General features: G+C 43.4%; 1 protein-coding gene across 1 annotated transcript; it reads left to right on the top strand.

The window, feature by feature from the left end:
• The first annotated feature begins 815 nt into the window (after positions 1-815).
• LOC132827719 (unconventional myosin-XVB-like) lies at positions 816-24,709 on the top strand. The gene is made up of 4 exons (XM_060844404.1): positions 816-915; positions 8,862-9,019; positions 12,182-12,424; positions 24,605-24,709. Exons 1-4 carry the CDS (start codon positions 816-818, stop codon positions 24,707-24,709), a joined length of 606 nt encoding a protein of 201 aa, XP_060700387.1.
• Positions 24,710-26,586: the final 1,877 nt, after the last annotated feature.

Below are 26,586 nucleotides of genomic sequence, written 5' to 3'. Positions count from 1 at the left end.
AGGGTTCAATACACGAGAGGCTTACTGTGTTTGGGTTAGGGGGAGACCAGAACCTGGGCCAGGAGCAGCTGTTATTTCTGTCCTTGTCCCGAGGCAAAGCCAGCTTGTGTACAGACTGCTAGTCTTAGGCCTGTTCCCTTAGAATCTCAAAACACAGAGGAGATCATTTACCCCATCACACTTGTAGTGATTGTGTGAAAATGTTCAATTAGTCCCCCTCCACTGCACTTCCCCAATGCCCTGCAATTTCTTTTTGAATATTTTTCAATACACTTTTAAGTTGCTTTTGAAAGTGCTTAAATATGCTTGCAGTGCTAAAGGAGAGAAAGCGAAATTACCTATTATTATTTACAAGTATTATTTATCTCTGCTTACCATGTTAAGAGGTCAGTTAGTTCTGGTTCAGCTTCAGATCAGAAGGAACTGACACAAATACCTCACGTGGGCCTTTCATTACAGGGTGATTCCGACAACACAGTTAACTCAAAACAGAAATTCAGTAGGTCTGGGTAGCCTACGTGGAAAGAAAAGTAGAGTAACATTTCAGTGATTCTTCCTTAGAGTTTCTTCAGCGATTTCTGATTTTTTTTTCAGATTTCCTGAATCAACAGTTCTTTGTTTTGATTCGAGCACACTTGACTCACTGACACAATTTTCAGAACCTGTCTGGAAAGACATGTTTCGATTATAGGGTGTGAGGATGCAGAGGATTGCAACAATATAGAAGTTTGGGAGGATAGGTAATCATTTCCTTTCTTTCTTGTTCAGGTGTTCCAGCAATGTCACAAATACCCCCTGCACCTGCTTATCAGACCATGCCTTTAATGCCACCAATGCAGCCAGTACCTGTAATGCAACCAATGCCTGCGATGCAGACTGTTCCTATGATGCAACCAATGGCACCACCAATGCCAAGTAAGTTCTTCTCTCTATCCTGTGATCTATTTGGTATCTTTGTACTGTCAGTATTACCACGGTTAATCACACTATTCCTCTAAAGGTGCAGGTATCTCTGTTCTCAATAGGATTGAGCTAATGATGTGCAAGAACTGTGTAGTCCATTGTATTGGTACAGCAAGAAGACAGCTTCAGCATTAAAGTGCTATAAAAGTCTTTTACAGTCTTTAAAGTCTTTACATGTGCAGATAAGAGGCATCATGCTTGTTTGAGTTATATATGCAAAATGAGAAGCCTTGGATCCACATGAACTGATCTGTCTGCATTCAAATCTGTTCCACATGTGATTAAACTGGCAGCTTTTAACAGGGTTACCATTAAGTGGTTACAAAATGTTTACCCAATCATGGACCTAGACTGAGCATTGCCTTTTTTGAGTGCACATTAAAATTACAGGGCACAGACTGTATCTTTCTAATTGATGTCTCCATCCCAGTTGCCTGATGGACCTTCCTCTTCTGAATTCTCTCAATCACTCAGCTCTCCTCTTTATATTCATCTCTTACCCCTCAGTCACTTTCTCTTGAAACACTATCACTGAGACAGCAGCCCCAAATTCACTCACTTCACTCACCAGTCAGCCTGGAGATATCCTGTTGTCTGCTGCTGTGATATTAGAATAGAATCCCTATCGTATGGAAACAAATCCTTCGGCCTAAAAGCCCACACCAACCCTCAAGAGTAACCCACCCAGATTCATTCCCCTATTATTCTACATTTACCCCTGACTAATGCACCTAACCTACACATCTCTGAACACTATGGGCAATTTTGCGTGGCCAATTCACCTGACCTGCACATCTTTGGATTGTGGGAGGAAACTGGAGCACCCAAAGGAAGCCCACACAGGCACAAGGGGAATATGCAAACTCCACACAGACATTCCCCAAGGTTGGAATAGAACCCGGACCCCTAGCACTGTGAGGCAGTAGTGCTAACCACTGAGCCACCATGCCGCCACAGAAGGTCCATTATTGGGTAAGCTGGCATCAATGTATTTCTGGGCCACCAACTCACTATTGCTGAATCTTAAGTTGAAGAATTCCTTACACAAATTCTGGAAGATTTGAAGAATAAAAGCTTCCATCCTAATCTTTCATGAGGGTATTATAAAACAGGAGGAAGCTCTAAATTCTTTCACTGCCATTTAGTGAAATTCTGGTTGATCTGTGATTCCCTAAACCCACTTTTACCCCATGGCTCTTTTTACCTTCAGTGGACAAAAATATACCAACCCCAAATTTAAAGTTTGCAATGGATCAAGTATCATTTGTTTGTGGAAAACAGTCCCAGATTTCCTGGGCTTGAGGAGACCGGGATCTCACTCAGCAGGGAGAGTCAACAGGAGTCTTTTTTAGGGACGGCCCGCTAAAATATTTGTGGATCATCACCACCTTCTCAAGGTCAATTAGGGATGAGCAATATATGCCAGCAATGCCCATATCCCATGAGTTGAATGAAAAGACTTAAATGCTATTCAGGTGCTTAAGCAGGCTTTCCTGAGGATCAAGGATCTTTTGGGCAAATCCAAACAAGTTTAATTGTCAGGCTACTTAGTAGTGGCATCTGGAGGCACTATATGCTGCAAAGGCAATGGGCCCTGACAACATTCTGGCAATAATACTGAAGACCTGTGCCCCCAGAAATTGCCATGCCCTAGTAAAGCTTTTCCAGTACAATTACAACACTGGCATCTTCCTGACATGTGGACATTACACAAATAGGTCCCATCCAGAAAAAGCAGGACAATCCAGCCCAACCAATAACTACACTATACCCAATGATCAATTTGTCAAACTGCATTTCTATGGCAATAACCTACTCACTGATACTCACTGGGATCCACCAGAGCCAGCTCCTGACCTCATTACAGTTTATTTAAATGAAGCTGACATCAAGGTCACAGTTGACCAATAATAACACCAAGGAGCCTTAGCAAAATGAATCAATGGGTATCAGGGCAAACTTTCCACTGGTTGGAGTCATACCTGGAGCATAGGAAGAACATTCTGGTTGTTGGAGGTCAGTCATCTCAGCTCCAGGATAACTCTGCAGGAGTTCCTCAGGATAGTGTCCTAGACCCAACCATCTTCAGTTGCTTCATTAATGACATTCTTTCCAACATAAGGTCAGAATGGGGATGTTCACTGATTGTGCAATGATCAGCACTATTCCCAACTCCTTAGGTACTGAAGCAGTCCATACCCAAATGCAACAAGACCTCAAATACATTCAGGGCAAGTGGCAAGTAATGCTTACATCACACAAGTGCCAAGAAATGAACATTTCCAACAAGAGAGAATTTAACCATTACCCCTTGATAATCAATGGCATTACTATCATTAAAACCCCTACTATCAACATTCTGGGAGGTATCATTGACCAGAAACTGGATTGGACTCACAATAGTGGCTACAAGAGCTGGTCAGGAACTTGGAATCCTATAGTAAGTTACTCACTGCTAACTCTCCAAAACCTGTCCACCAGTCAAAAGATGTGCAGGATTAGTGAATCAACCATGCTAAATTGCCCTTATGTCCGGACTAGGGGGAATTTGCCATGGGCAATGAAGGATTACAGAGATAGGATAAGGGGTGGTTCTGAGTGAGATGCTGTTCAGAGGACATTGTGGATTTGATGGGCTGGAATGCCTGTTTCCACATTGTAGGGATTCTATCATGGCACAAGTCAGAAGTATGATGGAATACTCCCTACTTGCCTGAATGGGTGCAGCTCCAATAACACTCAATAAATTTGACCATCTAGAAAAAAAAGCCCCTTGATTGGCACTATATCTACAAAAATTACCCCCGTCCAAACACTAATTCAGTAGCAACAATGTGTATCTTTCACAAGATATAATGCAGAAATTCACTAAGGCTCCTTACAAAGTACTTTCAAAACTCTGTTATCTAGAAGAACTTAGAAACATGTCACTGAAACATATCAACAACCCAGTGTAATTGGGTCAAAATTCTGGAAATTCCTCCTTTAACAGCATTGTTGGTCTACCTACAACAAATGGACTGCAGTGTTTCAAGAAGGCAGTTCCCCTCCACCTTCTCAAGGGCAACTAGGATTGGGCAATAAATCCTGGTCCAGTCAGTGACACCTCCATCCTATGAAGTTAAAAAAAATCAAAGTCATTAATGAATGCAATGAATAGTTAAAGCCCCAGCACAGAACCTATAGAACAGCACAAATTACCTATTCGAGAACTTAACCATCATCCTACTCTGTGTCTCCTTCTGATCGGCCATTGTCCTAACCAGGTCAATAATTTGCCTTAAATTCTGAGTTCCAACACTAGCTAATTGTCTTTTCAAAGGGACCATTACAAATGTTTTTGGAGGTCCATAATAACAACATCCATAGCTATTTTCCTGTTCACTACTTGAGTCACCTCTTCAACATATTTAACTAAAACATTCTCGCCTTTACAAATCCATGCTGGTTTTCTCTAGTGTGCTGAAAATTAAAGTTTTCCCTTCTAGGCATCCCTAATTATTGACTCTGGTAATTGGTTGATTCAGTTATTGGAATGCATGATCTCTAATTCTATGGTTTCCCTCTTTCACCTTTCTTACATAGCATGATGACATGCACAATTTCTCAAACTAAAATCAAATAAATCTTTGGAAAACTGAAGTTTGGGATATGTACAACGTGCTCACTCGTTCTCTTTGAAAACCTGAGATGGAAATCATATGATCTGGGAATCTGTCACTCCTTTTGGCCATTATTTTCTTCAGCACAGTATTGTTATTTTATTTCAACTAATTTTGGTATCTTTCTGACTGAATTCTATACTTTCCTTCGGATGTCTGACACTTTACCCTGTTTCCCCGACTCATTTTGGCTCCGTATCAGAGTGGCTGGACCTTGGAAATAAGTTGTCATTACAGTCACCATTTCTCTGCTAGTTTTACTCTGCACCTTTGTGACCCATGATTCTGCTTCTTCCTGTTTGGTCCATTAGGTTGCCTTGTTCTGCTGACCCTGATGTATGCAGTCATTTATTTCTACTGAATCCTCAATTTGCCACTTGAAGAAGGATGGCAGTGTTCTGCTATCATTGTTCATTTGACCCTGTTTCTCTCTCTTCTACTTTCAATTTCTTTTTGTTTTCCCTGGGTTTAATCTCTTGCTTAGTTTTGCTATCACCTGTTTATGTTTTCCTAATTCCTCTCTCAGATTTAGCCTGTCTCTCTCTTTCTCTCTCTCTGACTCACGCATAGAACATAGAAGGATACAGCGCAGTACAGGCCCTTCGGCCCTCGATGTTGCGCCGACCGAATCCTACCTAACCTATACTAGCCCAATAACCTCCAAATGCCTATCCACTGCCCACTTAAATGACCATAAAGAAGGAGAGTTCACCACTGATACGGGCAGGGCATTCCATGAACTCACAACCCGCTGTGTGAAGAATCTACCCCTAACATCTGTCCTATACCTACCACCCCTTAATTTAAAGCTATGTCCCCTAGTAACACCTGACTCCATTAGCGGTAAAAGGTTCTTAGTATCTACCCTATCTAAACCCCTAATCATCTTATACACTTCTATCAGATCTCCCCTAAACCTTCTCTTCTCCAATGAGAACAACCCCAAGTGCCTCAGCCTTTCCTCATAAGATTTTCCTACCATTCCAGGCAACATCCTGGTAAACCTCCTCTGCACTCGTTCTAAAGCTTCCACATCCTTCCTATAGTATGGCGACCAAAACTGCACACAATACTCCAGATGAGGCCTCACCAGAGTCTTATACAACTGCAACATGACCTCAGGACTCCGGAACTCAATTCCTCTGCCAATAAAGCCCAGTACACCATATGCCTTCCTCACAGCACTATTTACCTGGGTGGCAACTTTCAGAGATCTGTGTACATGGACACCAAGATCCCTCTGCTCATCCACACTACCAAGTAGCCTACCATTAGCCCAGTAATCCATCATCTTGTTATTCCTACCAAAGTGAACGACTTCGCACTTAGCTACATTGAATTCCATTTGCCACATTTCCGCCCAGCTCTGCAACTTATCTATATCCCGCTGTAACCTACCACTTCCTTCCTCACTATCCACAACTCCACCGACTTTTGTGTCATCCGCAAACTTGCTTACCCAGCTTTCAAGTCCTTCCTCTAGATCATTTATAAAGATAATAAAAAGCAATGGTCCCAAAACAGATCCTTGTGGTACACCGCTAGTAACTGCGCTCCAAGATGAACATAATCCATCAACTACTACCCTCTGTCTCCTTCCAGCCAGCCAATTCCTAATCCAAACCTCTAATGTATCCTCAATGCCATACCTCCGAAGTTTTAGCATTAGCCTACCATGGGGAACCTTATCGAACGCCTTACTAAAATCCATATACACAACATCTACTGCTTTACCCTCATCCACTTCCTTAGTCACCTTCTCAAAGAACTCAATAAGGTTTGTGAGGCACGACCTGCCCTTCACAAAACCATGCTGGCTATCCCTGATCACGTTATTCCTACCCAGATGTTCATAAATCTTATCCCTTACCATTCTCTCTAAGACTTTGCCCACCACTGAAGTCAGACTCACTGGCCTATAGTTACTAGGGCTATCCCTACTCCCTTTCTTGAACAATGGGACCACATTCGCTATCCTCCAGTCCTCTGGTACTATTCCCGTTGACAATGACGACATAAAAATCCAGGCCAATGGCTCTGCTATCTCCTCCCTAGCTTCCCATAGGATCCTGGGGTAAATGCCATCAGGCCCAGGAGACTTATCTATATTCATCCTTTCCAATATTCCCAAAACCTCTTCCCTGCATATTTCCAGGGCATCCATTCTAATTATTTGTGATTCCATATTCACATCAGCAACAATGTCCTGTTCCTGAGTGAATACTGATGAAAAGTACTGATTTAATGTCTCTCCAATCTCCTCCGCCTCCACACACAACTTCCCACTACTATCCTTGACTGGACCGATACCTACCCTAGTCATCCTTTTATTCTTGACATACCTATAGAAAGCCTTTGGGTTTTCCCTAATCCTACCAGCAGTCCTCCAATCTTTGAAACTGAATTCTTGGTTTTATGTAAACAGTTGGCTGATTTATGACAATTTTTGTTTTACTTTTTTCAGCTTTGGTGCGATAAGTGGTATTTCACTGTTCAGATTTCTTAATTTAAATACTGTGTTTTTGTAGGATGGAGTCAATTCATTTTGAAAGGGCTAGAATACAAGAGCAGAGAGAACAGCTGAGGCTATATAAGGCCCTGGTCAGACCACATTTGGAATAATGTGAGCCTTTTTGGGCCCAGTGTCCAAAAAGGATGCACTGGCCTTGGAGAGGATCCAGAGGATGATCCTGGGATGAAGGGCTTGTCATATAAGGGGCAGTTGACAAATCTTGCTTTGTACTTACAGAACACTGAGAGGCCTGGATAAAATGGATACAGAGAAGATGTTTCCAGTAGAAAAAGAGATCAGGACCTGAGGGCACAGCCTCAGAGAGAAGGGACGACACTTTAGAACTGAGATGAGGAAGAATTCCTTCAGCCAGAGGGTGGGGAATCTGTGGAACTCATTGCTGCAGAATGCTGTAATTGCCAAGTGATTGAGTGTATTTAAGACAGAGATAGATAGGTTCTTGATTAGAATGGGGATCAAGAGTTATGTGGAGAAGGTAAGAGAATGGGGTTGAAAAATATACCAGCTGTGATCAAATGATGAAGTAGACTCATTGGGCCGAAAGGCCCTATTCTGCTCCAATATCTTATGATCTGATAGTCTAACCAACTGCTCCAGATTCAGATCAGTGGCAGCTACAGGGACTGGCTGGTTGATTAGAAGACTGGTTCTCTAGCACTTTGTCCCTGCTGTTTGTTAAATATTGGCCCTCTAACTCTCACCCTTCACAAACCCTCAGCCCCCATTCACTCTGCATGCCAAATATTCCAGCTCATGAAGACCCAGAATCAATTCCATGCCCTCACATATTCTCAAGGTCTGTTATATCCCCAATTCCAACTTAGTGCCATACAACCACAGCCAAACACCATACTTTGCCCTTACTCCCTTCAATTCACCCAATATCCATCAGAAACAGACCTCAGGAGCCACGCTGAGTTGTCATTAAGTTCTACACCTTTGAAGGGTTCATTGTATAGCAATGGCACCCGTTCAATAAGAGGAGGAGTCCTTCAATACATTTCAATCCCCTGAAGTACTTAATCCTAAATAAAAACAAACATTTGTGTTCATAACATCACATCAAGGGTGGCTAATCTTTTAATAAAATCTTCAAGTTGTCAATCAAATTGTGAATTTACAACATCCTTTGTGATGATAGGTTATGGAAATATAAAACAGCCAATGCTATAATGATGAGACTTTGGGCTATGTCAAGAAACAGCAATTGAAACTGTTAAACATTTCGTTTTCAAATCTCTCAGGCAGGCAGTTTTTCATTTTTGTTTAAAGTGTTACAACAGTTCTACAGAATGTATCTATCTTTCAAGAGCATTTAGCACCAATTCCCATACTGAGAGTATGGGAAAATGGTGTCTGTTTGAAAATGGTGTCTGTTTGAATTCAGCATTAAATTCAAATGGTCTTGCTGAGTTTGGATTGCTCACATGTGGGATTATATCCTGCTCTGTTCACTCCCCCTCCCAATAAATATGGACTCAAGTACTCAGTGTCCACAATACCACAAAAAAATCTAATAGATTTTTAGGATGGGTCAGTGTAGATCAGTCATTATTTTAATGAAAGTACATGTTTTTGGGACTGAAAGGACCCCTCTTACTGTCCTCAGTTATGTTCCTGGTAATTGTGTATTAATGGTACTTATCCATGTTTTGCTAGCTTCAGTGAATTGTTCATTTCTGACTATGACCCTTTCTTTACAGCAATGATGATGCCACAGACCAGTATACCTCAGATGGCACCACTGCACCAGACTTCCCAGTATGCACCATCTCAATTGCGCCAACCTGAAAGACAAATTGACTCATCCCAACTCACAGCACAGCAGCAGACATTCATCAATCAGCAAGCACTCTTACTGGTGAGTGTAGAGGTCGTACATTGGCCAAACTAATGACAGTGCATGCTGTGAAATATGGGTCTATAGCCAACTGAATCAAGGAATGCATGGAGATGAAACTGTTATACAGACTGATAGATCAATACACAGTAAATCTATTTGAAGAATAAGTGACATTACTTCCTTTGCTATTGTGAGTAAAGGTCATTCTCAGTATAGTGTTGAGCCATTCAAATATGTCCAAGACTAAAAACATCTGAAATCAGATAGAGGGGCAGGAACAAGCTTCACCATTCAAGATACAATAAATTGTTTTAACTGGCATTCTTGATAAATTGGCAAAAATTCTATACTTCAAATATCGACTGTGATGTCTGTGTATTTATGCTGTCAATAAAGTATAACAGTGATGTGCAAAACCCCTGCATTGTTTCTATTAGTTACTGTATGTTTTTACATTGATTTGAGGAGCTGATTGGATATTTCTACATAGATTTTTATTTGAGGGATGCTGATGTCTCAAAGCTTCACTTGGTTAGGGTTTACTGCAGTTATGCGTACTTCTTGATTATCTGGAATATTTGATCTGCTGGCACACTCCTGGTCCCATAGGTGCTGGTTAATAAAAGGCTTGTTGTAAAAATGACTCAATTGAACTTTCCTATGCCCCCGATTGCCTTGCTGTCCGTTATACACAATGCTGTATACAATTGTGATAATTTTGATCACCTCTATTTGTTTTCCCCTTTACATAGTGTCTAGAGATTTACAAGCACAGAAAAGGGCGCTCCTGCCTATCATGTCTGCACTGGTCAAAAATGACCACCTAATTATTCTAATCCCACATTATGGCCTTGTATGCTTTAACACCCCAGCAACACACATAAATACTTCTCCCATGTTATGAGGGTTTCTGCCTTGACCACCCTTACAGGCAGTGAGTTCCAGATTCCCATTACCCTCTAAATAAAAATTATTAATGCTGAAAATAATCAGTAGGTCAGACAGCATCATAGAGAGAGAATCAGAAATAACTTTCTAGATTAAGCACATTTCATCATTCCCTCTCAAGAAGAAATCTCTGTTCAAAGCAGAGCTTGAAAAGGGACTTGAATTCAGGACCACACTGCCTGTGTGGGGTTTGCACATTCTCCCCATGTCTGTGTGGGTTTCCTCTGGGTGCTCCGGTTTCCTCCCACAATCCAAAAATGTGCAGGTTAGGTTAATTGGCCATGCTAAATTGCCTGTAGTGTTAGGTGAAGGGGTAAATGCAGGGAAATGGGTCTGGGGGGGTTACGCTTTGGTGGGCCAGTGTGGACTTGTTGGGCCGAAGGGCCTGTTTCCACACTGTATGTAATGTAATCTAATCTAAAAAAAACAGGTATATACTCTCGTAAAGGAACAATCTGGAGTTCCATCCCCAATCTGCATTGAGGTAGCTAATATCAGCCATGACCACATAAGGGTCTAAAATTAGCATTTTGAAGACTTCTGTTCGTGTTCACATGAATGTGCATGTGGTTGGCTGACTTACCGAGAGTGCTATTCATTCATCCTACTCTCCGACAAGTTTCTCCCTTTCAAATATTTATCCAATTCCCTTTTGAAAATTACATTGAATTCTATTCTTTCTAACAGAAAATTCCAGATCACAATTAGCTGCTTAAAAATAATTTGCACTGGTTCTTAAATTTGTGTCCCTGTGGTTGCTGACCAGTCTGCCAATGCAGACAGTTTCTCTTTATTTACTCTATCAATTCCTATCATAATTATGACCTACAGGGGGTACAATGGCTCCGTGATTAGCACTGCTGTTCCATAGCACCAGGACCTGGAATCGATTCCATCCTTGGGCGACTGGCTGTGTGAAATTTGCACCTTCTCCCCATGGGTTTCCTCTGGGTGCTCCGGTTTCCTCCCACAGTCTAAAGATGTGCAGGTTAAGTGGATAGGCTATGGGAATTGCAGGGTCAATAAAGGGCTTGATGGGCCAAATGGCCTGCTTCCACAGTGTAGATATTCTGATTCCTGCCTTCAGCCATTTTTATTCCACAGACAGCAATCCCAACACATCTAGTTTGGCAAAGGAAATAAAATTCCTCCTTTTGATATCTCCCATGGTCACTCTCCAAGACTTTGACATCCTTGCCAGGCAAGGATGGAATGGAGCTTGTGGTCTTCCTCTTACAGAAGGAGGCCTCTGGTCCCAACAAGTCTGCACTGACCCTCCACAGAGCAACCCAGCTCCCTACTGTATCCCCAAACCTAATCCACCTAGCCTTCACACCCTGGACACCCAACCTGCACATCTTTGGACTTTGGGAGGAAACTGGAGTACAGAGGAAACCCATACAGACACAGAGCAAATGTGCAAACTCCACACGGTCAGTCACCTGAGGGTGGAATCGAACCCAGTTCCACGACACTTGGATTAGATTAGATTAGACTTACAGTGTGGAAACAGGCCCATCGGCCCAACAAGTCCACACCGACCCGCCGAAGCGCAACCCACCCATACCCCTACATTTACCCCTTACCTAACACTACGGGCATTTTAGCATGGCCAATTCACCTGACCTGCACATCTTTGTGACTGTGGGAGGAAACCGGAGCACCCGGAGGAAACCCACGCAGACACGGGGAGAATGTGCAAACTCCACACAGTCAGTCGCCTGAGTCGGGAATTGAACCCGGGTCTACAGGCGCTGTGAGGCAGCAGTAGTGCTGACCACTGAGCCCCCATGCCATCCTGTAGTTTAGTTGCTTGTCATAACTTCTTAATTCTGTTTCAAGCTGAGTTGAGCATCAAACCCAACGTCCTAGTCACTACTGAGACTGCTTATTTCCATATCGGTATCACTGTGGCTCTATCATGTCTCATATGTATTAATGTTGAAATCCTTTGTCATGTTTCAGCCTCGATCACACCAACATATCCCTTCATGGCCTCCCATTCCCCACTCTCCACAAATCCCATCTTGCATAAGATTCAGCTTATTTGATGTTTTCCTGTATCCCTTATCACCTTTGTCTTTACCAACCTTTACAGAATCCCCAGTGCACAAGACAAGATCTTTATTGTTTTAAGTAAAAGTCAGTTTTCTATGACACATGGCTGCTGTGGAGTCATTTACCTGTCTGCCCTGTGTTAAGCATCTGATAAGAAGTGTTTTCTTTGCCCAGGCCCAGCAGATGACAATTCAGGCCATGTCAATTAGTCAGCAACAGCAACAGGAGCGACAGCAGAAGAAACAACAAGAGCAGCAGCCTGTCTCTGAAACTCCGAAGGCCCCAACACCACCAAAAATCAAAAGTAAACCTGTTGTGGCTGCTCCACCTCAACAGGAGAACAAGACCAGTGTGAAGACTGAACCTGTTGTTAAAAAGGATCCCCCTAAAGAGAAAGAAGTACCTCCTAAGGACATGGTATTTACTTTATTCATGATATTTTTCCCACCCCTTTATCTCAAATATCAGGACAGCCAGGTTTGGGCTTCAACTTGACTTGGTCTTTTACTTGAGAATAAAGATAACCAGAATTGGGTTATTCCTTGACCTTGAGGAACAGGTCAACTGAATCTATACATGGCCTTGGCTTCTCTAGCAGCATTTGCTGAAGGAGTAGGAGAGTTAATTGTCTTAATTTATGTCAAGTAGGTCTCGATATTAATGCATACATCAAATGAGATACATCGTAGTATTAAGATGCTTACAGGTACAAATGGGATTCATGGGATGTCAGCATCATTGGCTGGGCCATCTTTATTGCCTCTCTAAACATGCTCACAATTAGGTTAGCTTCCATCCTAGATTTTGTTGAATTCAAATTTTACCATCTGGGATGGTCAGATGTAAATTGTGGTGCTCCAGGGTTCTGAATTCCGAGCCTAGTGATTTAACCACTCCACCATCATAAACTCTTAAATGTCTGGTATTCAGATAACAATGAGTTAAGGCATTATTTTAGCAAATTATCAGATTGGAGATGGAGGGCCTGGATATCCTGAGAGGAGACTACTGAGGGTCTGTTTGTGGTTCTTTGTCTGACTGGGTGCCTCCTGCCACTGCCCTTTCTCTTTGTAAGGGAGGGCCAGTAAGTACATAACAAAATGCTAAAAATCTTGGCCGTAAATGCTTACAATCACAAGTGACCCCTTTTGCATAGACTTGTCTGAAGATCAGTTGAGAACAGAATGCTCCATCCCAACCTCCAGTTGCTGATCAGACAATCCTCCTCAGCTAGCTAACTGTGATCTGAGGCAAGCTTTCTGTTTAGCTTTTTTTTCATACAGACTGTCTGTGTTCAAACTCTGACACTGACTAGTTTCCAGTAAATAATCGGCTTGTCTATTATTAAACATCAACAATGTGTTGTCTATCATGGCAATTTTGATTAATTGCTCATTAAGAGTTGTTTGTGTCTACCTGGAAAGAGGCTTATTTTGAGTTCATGAGCTTTGAACTCTGCTGCTGTCATCTTTGGTATATAATCAGTCTGTCTGATAGTTACACAGCACAATTTGAGAACTAAACAAAGGCTTGGCTGATGCATAGTCCACATTGTCACATCTGATTCACTATCTGTTTTTAAACAAGACTACAGATTTTCAGAGGTGCTGTGAGACAGTTCAGTTCATTACTGCTGAATTTTAATAATTAAACACATGCATTCCTTCAGAAACACATTAAAACAAGAGGTCTTTCTAATCATTAGGTCATCATCAGGCTTTATGTGGTTTTGTTTCTTAGAATCATGGAATCTACAGTGCAGAAAGAGGCCATTCGGCCCATCAAGTCTGCGCTTCCCCTCCAAAGAGCATTCCACACAGACCCAGCCTCAGCCACAGTCCCATCCTCTCCCTGTAACCCTGCATTTCCCATGACTAACCAACCTAGCTTGGACACTATGGGCAATTTAGAATGGCCAATTCACCTAGCCTGCACAATTTTGGATTGTGGAGAAAACCAAGGTACCCAGAGGAACCCGACACAGATATGGGGATAATTACAAACTCCACACAGACAGTCGTCCAAAGCTGGAATCAAGCCTGGGTCTTCAACGCTGTGAGCCAGCGGTGCTAACTACTGAGCCACCATACCGTTCTTCTCATTTCATAGAAGCCCAACATGTTCCCTCCAGGGTGATGGGAAGGAGTGACAAGTCCAGGGAACCATGGATGACTGGAGATTTTCAGGATATGATGTGAAGGAAAAGAGGGGTTTTTAACGTGTATAAGGGGAACAAATCAACGGAGGCATTAGAGGAGTACAGAAAGTGCAGGGTAGTGTTTAAGAAAGCAAAGAGAAGATATGAGAAAGTTCTAGCTGGTAACAGTAGGGAAAATCTCAGTGTTGAACAAATACTTTATATCCATCTTCTCTCAAGAGAGTGGGAATGAATGTATGGAACCTAGGAGAAGAGACTGCAAAGTGCTTGAGCAAATTGACATAGGGGAGGACAAGGGATTGGCAGTGTTGGCAGGCTTAAAAGTGAACATATCTCCAGGTCCGGATGAACTGAGTACCAGGCTGCTGTGGGAGGCAAGGGAGGAGATTGCAGGGGCACTGACCCAAATTTTCAATTCCTGTCTGACCACAGGAGAGGTGCCAGAGGACTGGAAAGCAATCTAAGGTGGTTCTGATATTATAGTAGGGTTACAAAAATAAGCCAGAGAACTACAGATCAGTGAGTCCCATATCAGTGTTAGGGAAATTATTGGAGAAAATTCTGAAGGAGAGTAGTTATCCCCACTTGGACAGGAAAGGCTTGACCAGGAATAGACAGCATGGACAAACGTAGGAAAGCTCAGCAAGTTTGGCAGCATCTCAAGAAAGAAAACTCTTCATCAGAACTGAATAGTCAGCATAGCTTTGCCAGAGGGAGGTCATGCCTAACCAATTTGGTTAAGAAAAAGAAGGAAGTATATGTCAGGCATAGACAGGATAGATCGAGTGAATCCTTAGAGTATAAAGAAAGTAGGAGTATACTTAAGAGGGAAATCAGGAGAGCAAAATGGGGACATGAGATAGCTTTGGCAAATAGAATTAAGGAGAATCCAAAGGGTTTTTACAAATGTATTAAGGACAAATGGGTAACTAGGGAGAGAATAGGGCCCCTCAAAGATCAGCAAGGCGGCCTTTGTGTGGAGCCACAAAAAATGGGGGCGATACTAAATGAATATTTTGCATCAGTATTCACTGTGGAAAAGGATATAGAAGATATAGACTGTAGGGAAATAGATGGTGACATCTTGCAAAATGTCCACATTACAGAGGAGGAAGTGCTGGATGTCTTGAACCGGTTAAAAGTGGATCAATCCCCAGGACCTGATCAGGTGTACCCGAGAACTCTGTGGGAAGCTAGAGAAGTGATTGCTGGGCCTCTTGCTGAGATATTTGTATCACCGATAGTCACAAGTGAGGTGCAGGAAGACTGGAGGTTGGCTAATGTGGTGTCACTGTTTGAGAAGGGCGGTAAATACAAACCAGGGAACTATAGACCGGTGAGCCTGACCTCGGTGGAGGGCAAGTTGTTGGAGGGAATCCTGAGGGACAGGATGTACATGTATTTGGAAAGACCAAGACTGATTAGGGATAGTCAACATGGTTTTGTGCATGGGAAATCAAGTCTCTCAAACTTGATTGAGTTTTTTGAAGAAGTAACAAAGAGGAATGATGAGGGCAGAGCAGTATATGTGATCTATGTGGACTTCAGTAAGGCGTTCGACAAGGTTCCCCATGGGAGACTGATTAGCAAGGTTAAATCTTATGGAATACAGGGAGAACTAGCCATTTGGATACAGAACTGGCTCAAAGGTAGAAGACAGAGGGTGGTGGTGGAGGGTTCTTTTTCAGACTGGAGGCCTGTGACCAGTGGAGTGCCACAAGGATCTGTGCTGGGTCCTCTACTTTTTGTCATTTACATAAATGATTTGGATACGAGCAGAAGAGGTACAGTTAGTAAGTTTGCAGATGACCCCAAAATTGGAGGTGTAGTGGACAGCGAAGAGGGTTACCTCAGATTACAACAGGATCTGGACCAGATGGACCAATGGGCTGAGAAGTGGCAGATGGAGTTTAATTCAGATAAATGAGAGGTGCTGCATTTTGGGAAAGCAAATCTTAGCAGGATTATACACTTAATGATAAGGTCCTAGGGAGTGTTGCTGAACAAAGAGACCTTGGAGTGCAGGTTCATAGCTCCTTGAAAATGGAGTCACAGGTAGATAGGATAGTGAAGAAGCGTTTGGTATGCTTTCCTTTATTGGTCATAGTATTGAGTACAGGAGTTGGGAGGTCAGGTTGCAGCTGTACAGGACATTGGTTAGGCCGCTGTTGGAATATTGCGTGCAATCCTAGTCTCCTTCCTATCGGAAAGATGTTGTGAAACTTGAAAGGTTCAGAAAAGATTTATAAGGTTGTTGCCAGGGTTGGAGGATCTGAGGTATAGGGAGAGGCTGAATATGCTGGGGCTGTTTTCCCTGGAGCGACAGAGGCTGAAGGGTGACCGTATAGAGGTTTACAAAATTGAGGGGCATGGATAGGATAAATAGACAAAGTCTTTTCCCTGGGGTTGGGGAGTCCAGAACTAGAGGGCATAGGTTTAGGGTGAGGGGGGAAAGATATAAAAGGGACCGAAGGGGCAACATTTTCACGCAGACGGTGGTATGTGTATGGAATGAGCTGCCAGAGGATGTGGTGGAGGCTGGTACAATTGCAACATTTAAGAGGCATTTGGATGAGTATATGAATAGGAAGGGTTTGGAGGGATATGGGCCGGGTGCTGGCGGATGGGACTAGATTGGGTTGGGATATCTTGTCGGCATGGACAGGTTGGACTGAAGGGTCTGTTTCCATGTTGTACATCTCTATGACTCTAATTTGATTGAACTTTCTGAGGACATGACCATGACCATGAGGGTAGTCCAGTTTATATAGTTTATAAGGATTTCACAGCAAAGCCTTTGATTAGGTCTTGCACAGGAGATTTATCAAGGACGAAAATGCATATGAGATTCAGGGTAATTTGACAAAGTGGATTCAAAATTGGCTCAATTGTAGGAGACAGAGAGTGATGACATAAGGCTGCTTTAGTGACTGGAAAACAGTGTCCACAGCGGTTCCCCTATTATTGTCATTTATATAAATGACATAGATGACTGTATGGGGGCTTGGATTATTAGGTTTTGTGGTTGGCCAAAGATTGGTTGGGTGGCTAACAGTGAGGCTGAATGTCTTGGGCTACAAAGTGGGCGGCACGGTGGCACAGTGGTTAGCACTGCTGCCTCACAGCGCCTGAGACCCGGGTTCAATTCCCGACTCAGGCGACTGACTGTGTGGAGTTTGCACGTTCTTCCCGTGTCTGCGTGGGTTTCCTCCGGGTGCTCCAGTTTCCTCCCACAGTCCAAAGATGTGCGGGTCAGGTGAATTGTCCATGCTAAATTGCCTGTAGTGTTAGATAAGGGGTAAATGTAGGGGTATGGGTGGGTTGCGCTTCGGCGGGTCGGTGTGGACTTGTTGGGCCGAAGGGCCTATTTCCACACTAAGTAATCTAATCTAATCTAATTTAATCAAAGAGTTATAGACAGGATGGTCAAATGCCCAGATAATTGGCAGAAATAATTTAACCCTGAAAAGTATGAAGTGATACACTTTGGAAGACATAATGTGACAAGAAATTATTCAATGAATGGCACTAGGAAGTACTGCAGTACAAAGAGACCTTGGCCATAGATCTCTGAAGATGGAAGTACATGTTAATAAGGTGGTGAAAAGGCATTGAGTTCACATGGCATTATCAATTGAGGCATAGATTTCAAAGTCAGAGAAGTCATGTTGGAGTTGTGATTTAACTAAAGTGCTACATAGTGAGAATACTGTGCAGTTCTGGTTGCCATATTCCAGGAAGGATGTGATTGCACTGGAAGATTCACCAGGATGTTGCCTGGGATGGAAATTTCAAGTTATGAGGAAGAGTTGGTAGGTTTAGGTTGTTTTTATTGGAGCAGAGAAGACTGATGGGCGATCTGATTGAGGGGAATGCACAGAGTAGATAAGGAGCAACTGTTCCCCCTAATTGAAAAGTCAATTATGAGGGGTAACAGTTCAAGGTGAGGGGCAGCAAATTTGTTGGGGGAGGGGGGGAGGGTGAGAAAAATGTTTTTACCCAAAGGGTGGTGCTGGTCTGGAATGTGCAGCCTGGGAGGGTGGTAGAGGCAAGTTGCTTCACATTCTTCAAAAAGTACCTGGATTAGAACTTGGCACATCATAACATTCAAGGCTAAGACCCAAGTGCTGGTAAATGAGATGAGGTTGAAGGTCAGGTGTTTCTCACATGCCACTGCAGACTTGATGAGCCAAATGGCCTCTTCTGCATTCAATGATTCCATGGGTGAGCTCAGGAACTTTGAGGTTAATATCTACAATTCTCCTGACATCATGTCTTCAGTCCTAAGGATCAATGGCTGCATGATGCAGTGTGGATCTTCATCAGACCCTGAGCTTGCTGGATCTGGCTCTCATAGCAGTGCCAACCTGTCCATGGAGGCACACAGACAGCTGCATAACTCGCTACAATGCTGCAGCTTCTGTGTAATGAGGACTATTGTCCCATTTCTGCTCCCTGCTGCTCATGTGGATGAAGTCCCTGATTGCCATCACAATGTCCTGTCCTGCCTGGACTGGGAGTCCTGAGTATCAATCACGTGGAGCATTTCTTCGTAGGCCAAGTACAGAGCTGTCATGGTGATATGGCCTTAGTGTCTCATCCTCAGAGGCTAAGGAGCTGTTTCTGGGGGAACTGGCCATTTCACCAATGGTGTTAAGTATCCTGGCAGTATCTGCAAGACAAAGTGAGAGAAGGTTTTTATGGGCAGTGGTTGGAAGTGGTGTACATTGAATGACACTCACAGTAGGATTACTGTGAGAGGTGCAGTGGAGTGAATAGTGGGATTTACTTGGATGGCAGGACATGGATTTCTCAGCATTCCTGCAGGAGCAGCCCTAGTCTTCTCCTGCAATGACCAAGATTCTTTCCCCATAGGAACTGAAATGACAAATGTTGGGCACCCTTCCATCTGTCAGTGCCTTTTCTGTCATATTGTGAGCAGTCTTCTCCTGGAATGAGAGAAAGGATGGCATTGAGTGAGATAAAAGATGACTGTTAGTGCTGGTGCAGATGGAGAGAAGATATTGAGGTGTCCCAGACAAATGGATAGGCAGTGCAGTTGTCATACAAAGTTATGATTTGATAGGTGGATGGGGGTAGGATTGGCTGGTGAGAACACAGAACAAAGAAAATTTATAGTCCAGGAACAGGCCCTTTGGCTCTTCAAGCCTGAGCCGATCCAACTCCACTGTCTAAACCTGTCGATCAATTCCTAAGCATCTGTATCCCTCTGCTCCCCACCTACTCATGCATCTGTCCAGGCGTATCTTGACTGAATCTACCGTGCCTGCCTCTACCACCTCTGCTGACAACGCGCTCCAGGTACCTACCACCCTCTTGCTGCGTGTATCTCCCTTAAGCTTTTTACCTCTTGTCTTGAAAATGTGACCTCTCGTTATTGAATTCTTCACCCTGGGGAAAAGCTTATCTCTATCTACCCTGTCTATACCCTTCATGATTTTGTAAACCTCAGTCAAGTCCCATTTCAATCTCCTTTCTTCTAAAGAAAATAAACCTAACCTACTCAACCTCTTTTCATAGTTAGCACCTTCCATACCAGGCAACATCCTCGTAAACCTTCTCTGCACCCTCTCCAAAGTGTCCACATCCTTTTGGTAATGTGGCGACCAGAACTGTACACATTATTCTAAATGCGGTCCAACCAACGTCGTGCACAATTTTAGCATGACCTGCCAGTTTTTATACTCAGTACCCTGTCTGATAAAGGCAAGCATACCATATGCTTTCTTGACTTTTCTGTTCACCTGTGCAGCTACCTTCAGAGTACAACGGACCTAAACTCCCAGATCTCTCTGCTCATCAACTTTTCCTAAGGCTCTTCCATTTACTATATAATTCGCTCTAGAATTAGACTTCCCAAAATGCATCACCTCACATTTGCCTGGATTGAACTCCATCTGCCACTTCTCCACCCAACTCTCCAGTCTATCTATATCCTCCTGTATTCGTTGACAGTCCTCTATGCTTTCTGCTACTTCACCAATCTTCGTGTCATCTGCGAACTTGCTGATCATACCAACAGTGCCCTCTTCCAGATCATTTATGTATATCATAAACATCAGTGGCCCCAACACTGACCCCTGTGGAACACCACTGGTCACCCTTCTCCATTTCAAGAAACTCCTTTCAACTACTACACTCTCTCCTGTTGCTCAACCAGTTCTTTATTCACCTAGCTAGAACACCCTGCATATCACTTTCTCCATTAGTCTACCATGGGGAACCTTATCAAACACCTTACTAAAATACATGTATATGACATCAACAGCCCTTCCTTCATCTGTCAACTTGGTCACTTCCTCAAAGAACTCTAAGTTGGTAAGGCATGTTCTCTTCCGCACAAAGTCACGTTGCCTATTACTGATAAGCCCATTCTTTTCTAAATATAAATAGATTTTATCCCTCAGTACCTTCTCCAGCAACTTTCCCACCATTGACGCTAGGCTCACTGGTCTGCAGTTACCCAGAGTATCCCTACTACCCTTCTTGTACAGAGGAACAACATGAGCAACCTTCCAGTCCTCCGGCACCTCACCTGTGTTTAAGGATGCCACGAAGATATCTGTCAGGGTCCCAGCTATATTCTCTCTCACCTCCCTCAGCAACCTGGGATAGATCCCATCCAGTCCTGGGGATTTGTCTACCTTAATAACCTCTAGCCTACCCAACATATCTTCCCTAATTAGGTCAATGTGATGCAGAGTTATCAAACTTCCATCTCTAATCTCAACATTCATCATGTCCCGCTCCTCAGTGAACACTGATGCAAAGTAATCATTCAGAATCTCACCCATTCTCTCAGGTTCGACACACAGCATTCCTTCCTTATCCTTTAGTAGACCAACCCTTTCTCTAGTTACCCACTTGCTCCTTATATAAGAATAAAAGACTTTGGGATTTTTCTTAATTCTGCTCACTAAATCTATTTCATGACCCCTTTTAGCCCACTTGATTCCTCGTTTAAGACTGGTCCTACTCTCCCAATATTCCTCCAGGGTTCATTCGGTTCTTGGTTCCTGGACCTTTTATAAGCATTTCTTTTCCTCTTGGCTAGTTGTACAATTTCTCTTGTCATCCATGGTTCACGAATCTTGCCTTTCCTATCCTTTGCCTTCAACGGGACATGCCTATCCTGCACCATCTTTGAAAGCTTCCCACATAACAAATGTAGAATTCCCTTCAAATAGCTGTGTCCAATCCACATTTCCCAGTTCCTGCCCCATTTTGATATAATTGGCCTTGGCCCAGTTTAGTACTCTTCCCTTAGGACCACTCTAATTTTTGTCTATGAGTATTCTAAAACTTACAGAATTGTGGTCACTGTTCCCAAAGAAATCCTACACTGCAACTTCTAACACCTGCCCTGGCTCATTCCCCAACATCAGGTCCAATATGGCCCCTTCCCTTGTCAGACTATTGACATACTACTCTAAAAAACTCTCCTGGACGCTTCTTACAACTTCTGCCCCATCCAGACCTCTGACACTAAGTGTATCCCAGTCAATGTTGGGAAAATTAAAATCTGTTGCCTCTACATCTTTCCATAATCTGTTTACCAATTTGTTTTTCTATCTCACGCTCACTGTTGGGAGGCCTGTAATACAGTCTCAACAATGTAACTGCACCCTTCCTATTTCTCAGCTCCACCCATAACACCTCACTGCTCAAGCCCTCCATAGTGTCCTCCTTTAGCACAGCTGTGGTATTATCCCTGACCAGCAATGCAACTCCTCCCCTCACCTTTTATTTCCTCCCTGTCCTGTCTGAAGCGTCTATATCCTGGAACATTTAGTTGCCAGTCATGCCCTTCCTTCAACCAAGTCTGTGATTGCAATGACATCATACTCCCAGGCACCAATCCAATCCCTAAGTTCATCTACCTTACCCACTATACTCCTTGCATTAAAGTATATGCACCTCAGGCCACCAATTCTGTTGCGTTCACCTACTCTCTGCCTACTCTTCCCCTTATTCATGTGATCTTCATGATTCTTACAGTCACCATTTCCCACCTCGCTGCCTACTTGTCTTCTTTTCTAGTTCCCAGCCCCTGTTATATTAGTTTAAAACCTCCCCAACAGCAGTCGCAAAAAACTCACCCAAGTACATTAGTTCCATTTTGGTTCAGATGGAGTCCATCTAATTTGTAATAGTCCCAACTTTCCCAGAACCGGTCCCAATGTCCATCAAATCTGAAGCCCTCCCTCCTATACCATCCCTCAAGCCACATGTTCATCCTGCTTATTTTTTCATTTCCACCCTGGCGAGCACAAGGCACTGGTTGTAATCCTGGGATCGCTACCTTTGAGGTCCTCCTTTTTAACTTCTCTCCTAGTTCCCTGAATTCTGCTTTCAGGACCTCATCTTGATTTTTACTTGTATCGCTGGTGCCTATATGCACCAAGACAACTGGCTGTTCACCCTCCCCTTTTAGAATGCTCTACAGCTGATCAGTGACATCCCTGACCCGAGCACCTGGGAGACAATATACCATCCGGGAGTCCCGTTTTCGCCCACAGAACCGCCCATCTACTCCCCTCACAATAGAATCCCCTCTGACTATGGCCCTACGAGTCTTTTTCCCGCCCTTCTGAACAGCAGTGCCCACCATAGTGCCATGATCTTGGCAACTGCTGCCCCCCCCCGGTGAGCCATCTCCCCCAACAGTATCCAAAATGGTGTATCTGTTTTGGAGGGAGATGACTGCAGGGGACACCTGCACTGCCTTCCTATTCTTTTTCTGCCTTTTGGTCACCCATTCACTGTCTCCCTCAGCAATTCTAACCTGTGGTGTGAACAATTCACTAAACGTGCTTTCCATGACCACCTCAGCATCGCGGCTGCTCCACAGTGAGTCCATCCGCAGTTCCAGAGGCGTCATGAGGTCAAACAAGAGCTGCAGCTGGACACACTTCTTGCAAGTGTAAGAGTCAGGGACATCAGCCACGTCCCTGAGCTCCGACTTCAAGTAAGAGGCACATGCCATGGGTCTGGGATCCCCTGCCATTGTAAGCCTTAGCTTTATATCAACAAACAAAAAAAAAACAAACAATACACTTAAATAAATGAAAGAAAAGAAAAAGGAAAAATAAAACCTTACCTTAGAGTCTTTTTCTTCTGGTTAAAGGAGGGGTTGAAGGTGGGAGGGAGCTACTACACGTGTAGTATCTTGGGTTTAGCTGCTGCCCAAATATGTACTAAGTCCTTACCTTTCCTGGCACCCTCCTGGTCTCCACATCACCTCCGCTCTGTCCCCCGCTTCTCCTGGACAGGAAAAAGGCTGGGGGCTTCGAAGGTAAGAATTTAAACAGTTTCCTTAACTTCCTGGCACCCTCCTGGTCTCCACATCACCTCCGCTGTGTCTACCACTGCTCCTGGACAGCTGATAGTGGCAGAGCATGAGCCTTGTTGGGAATAATAGCAGAAAGAGAATGAATGTGAAAGAATGTGGCACTTACCCTGGCCAAATGAAGAGGTTCGTTGATCTTCATATGCCACTGTTGCCATTCTTTCAGATAGTCGAGATGGCATTGACTCAGACAGCAACCTTCGCCCAGGTTGCCAGGGTCTGGTGGCATGGCTTCCTCTGCTGGTCTGGTAAGAGGACTCCTCTCCCTTGCACCATCTCCTTGACCAGGACTTGTACATCCTGTACAGGATTAGTATCAGGACACCGCCTTCCCTTTCTGTATGTAAAAACGCCATCCTTAACCAAGTAGGTCAGCTTCAGAATACCACTGCTTGACCAGGTGCACAGTGGAGGCTTTAAGATTGTTGGTTATTAAGTGGACATCCAATGAGTTGTTCCAGGAAAGGTGGATGGTCAGGTAGAGATATAATTGTCATGAAAGCTTCATAGAAAAGGGAACGGTAATTATTGACATGTGTTTGGTAACATATGATGAGAAATCTCACTGGGCCTTACAACAAGAATTTCTTCAAAACACCCAACACAACTCACTTAACCAAGAAGCAAGTAAGTTTCAGCTCATTTTGTTTTTGATTATAGTGAAGCCCTGTCTGATGTCTGAGAGATAAAAAATCCTATGGTATTATGTCAAAGAGCTACAGTGTAGGTTTCTCCATGTTCTGGTTTGTAATGATTCTTCATCTTGTTTCTGAAAACAGACTTTCTGCTCATTATCACATTTCTGTGTGTGGGTATTTACTACACCCAAATTGGCTTATGTCTGTCTTCATTATGGCAATGGCCATATGTTAAAAGATTCCATTGGCTATAAAGGGCCTATATAGATGCAAACTATTTCATTCTGCAGGAACCCTCAGTCAGAAAACCTGGCTTGTAAGAATTACATTTCACACCTTTGAAATATTTTCTTGTTCATGTTCCTCTCTCCATGTTGTCAGGAGAAAATCAGTTGTTTTGCTCGATAACGTCTGATGGCTTCTTTCTGTAGGATGTTAAGAGTGACAGTGATGGTGTTGCTGATGAGTTGATTACGGAACAACTTGAATCTTTTCAGCAGAAACGCGATTTCTTCCAGAAGCTGGGTAAGAATTAGAAACACAAGGAGGACCTTCAGCCCATCAAGCTTGTTCCACATTTCAATTAAATCATAGCTTATCCACATCTTAATTCTCTGTACCCACTTTGGTTCAATAACCCTTATATCAACAAAAATTTTCTAATCTCCATTTTTAGATTTTTAGTCAAACACCAGCCTCAAATACACTTTGGGGAGAGGCTTTGAGATTCCCACTACCTGTTTTCTGAAATCATCCTTGAACAGCCTAGCTCAGATTTTAGGAATATGCCCTCTTGGTCTTGATCCCCCTGAGATGAGGAGATGGTTTACCTTTATCTGCCTTATAAAATGCCTGAACTATCTTAAATACCTCAATCATAAAACCTCTACATTCAAACTGATACAAGACTTCTCTATGCAGCCTGTCCTCCTAAAGTAATAGTTTTCAATCTGGCATCATTCTGACAGAATTGCCATATGCACCCTCTTCAAGGCTGGTTTACCTATCCTGGAGTCCAAAGCCCAGAACTGAATGCTGTACTCCAGCTATGGTATTGCTAGAACCTTGTACAATTGTAGCAAAAACTTCCATTCTTTTGGTGTTCCTGGCACATTTGAGAGGAAAGTAAGCAGTCAATTTGCCTCTAAATTGGATTTTGTACCTGACCGTTACGTTTTGGTGATTATTGGACTTCAACCTCCAAATTTCTGAGCTCCCCCACAGTTGTGAATTTCACCTCATTTAGATGATCCCCTGAATTTCTTCTATCTCAATTTCAAAGCAAATGTCCTGCATTAAATTTCATTGACCCACGTTAAACTTTGTCTGCCACAGTCATAGGATCAGTCTGGGCACAGATACAGAATAACAAAAGAAACAAGTCATAGGTTGGAGTACTTTTTATACCTCTAACAATTACTACACTGCAAGCAGAATATAAATCAAGAAATGTTGGGAGTTTGTGTGAAAGACACAAATAATTGTGAGTGAACAAATGAAATGGGGCAAAGCTAGTCATAGAGTCATAGAGATGTACAGCATGGAAACAGACCCTTCAGTCCAACCCATCCATGCTGACCAGGTATCCCAACCCAATCTAGTCTCACCTGCCAGCACCCGGCCCACATCCCTCCAAACTCTTCCCATTCGTATACCCATCCAAATGCCTCTTAAATGTTGCAATTGTACCAGCCTCCACCACTTCCTCTGGCAGATCATTCCATACACGTACCACCCTCTGTGTGAAAAAGTTGCCCCTTTGGTCTCTTTTATATCTTTCCCCTCTCACCCTAAACCTATGCCCTCTAGTTCTGGACTCCCCAACCCAAGGGAAAAGACTTTGTCTATTTATCGTAGCCATGTCCCTCTTAATTTTGTAAATCTCTATAAGGTCACCCCTTAGCTCCAGGGAAAACAGCCCCAGCCTGTTCAGCCTTTCCCTATAGCTCTATAGTGGGTGGCACAGTGACACAGTGGTTAGTACTGCTGCCTCACAGCGCCAGAGACCTGGGTTCAATTCCTGTCTCAGGCGACTGACTGTGTGGAGTTTGCACATTCTCCCCATGTCTGCTTGGGTTTCCTCTGGGTGCTCCGGTTTCCTCACACTGTCCAAAAATATGCAGGTTAGGTGACTTGGCCACGCTAAATTGCCCATAGTGTTAGGTGAAGGGGTAAGTGTAGGGGAATGGGTCTGGGTGGGTTGCACTTCGGCGGGTCGGTGTGGACTTGTTGGGCCGAAGAGCCTGTTTCCACACTGTAAGTAATCTAATCAAATCCTCCAATCCTGGTCTTAAGGAATAGTTTATAGAAAGTGTTCAGGACAGTTTCTTTGACCAACGTGATATGATACAATCTGGGAATAAGCTACTTTCAAAGTGGTAATGCCTATCAGGTTGAATTAATTCATGATCTC

Source organism: Hemiscyllium ocellatum, chromosome 25 (assembly GCF_020745735.1).
Source record: "Hemiscyllium ocellatum isolate sHemOce1 chromosome 25, sHemOce1.pat.X.cur, whole genome shotgun sequence".
In the NCBI taxonomy this organism is placed as follows: domain Eukaryota; kingdom Metazoa; phylum Chordata; class Chondrichthyes; order Orectolobiformes; family Hemiscylliidae; genus Hemiscyllium; species Hemiscyllium ocellatum.
This window is presented reverse-complemented; position numbering and strand designations above follow the sequence as displayed.

Bases quoted from the DNA above. Each gene is read 5' to 3' on its own strand.
- LOC132827719 (XM_060844404.1), top strand. From the start codon at position 816: ATGCCTTTAATGCCACCAATGCAGCCAGTACCTGTAATGCAACCAATG. The intron at 916-8,861 runs GTAAGTTCTTCT...CTTTCTTTACAG, and splicing joins AATGGCACCACCAATGCCAA to CAATGATGATGCCACAGACC. The intron at 12,425-24,604 runs GTATTTACTTTA...TTCTTTCTGTAG, and splicing joins AAGTACCTCCTAAGGACATG to GATGTTAAGAGTGACAGTGA.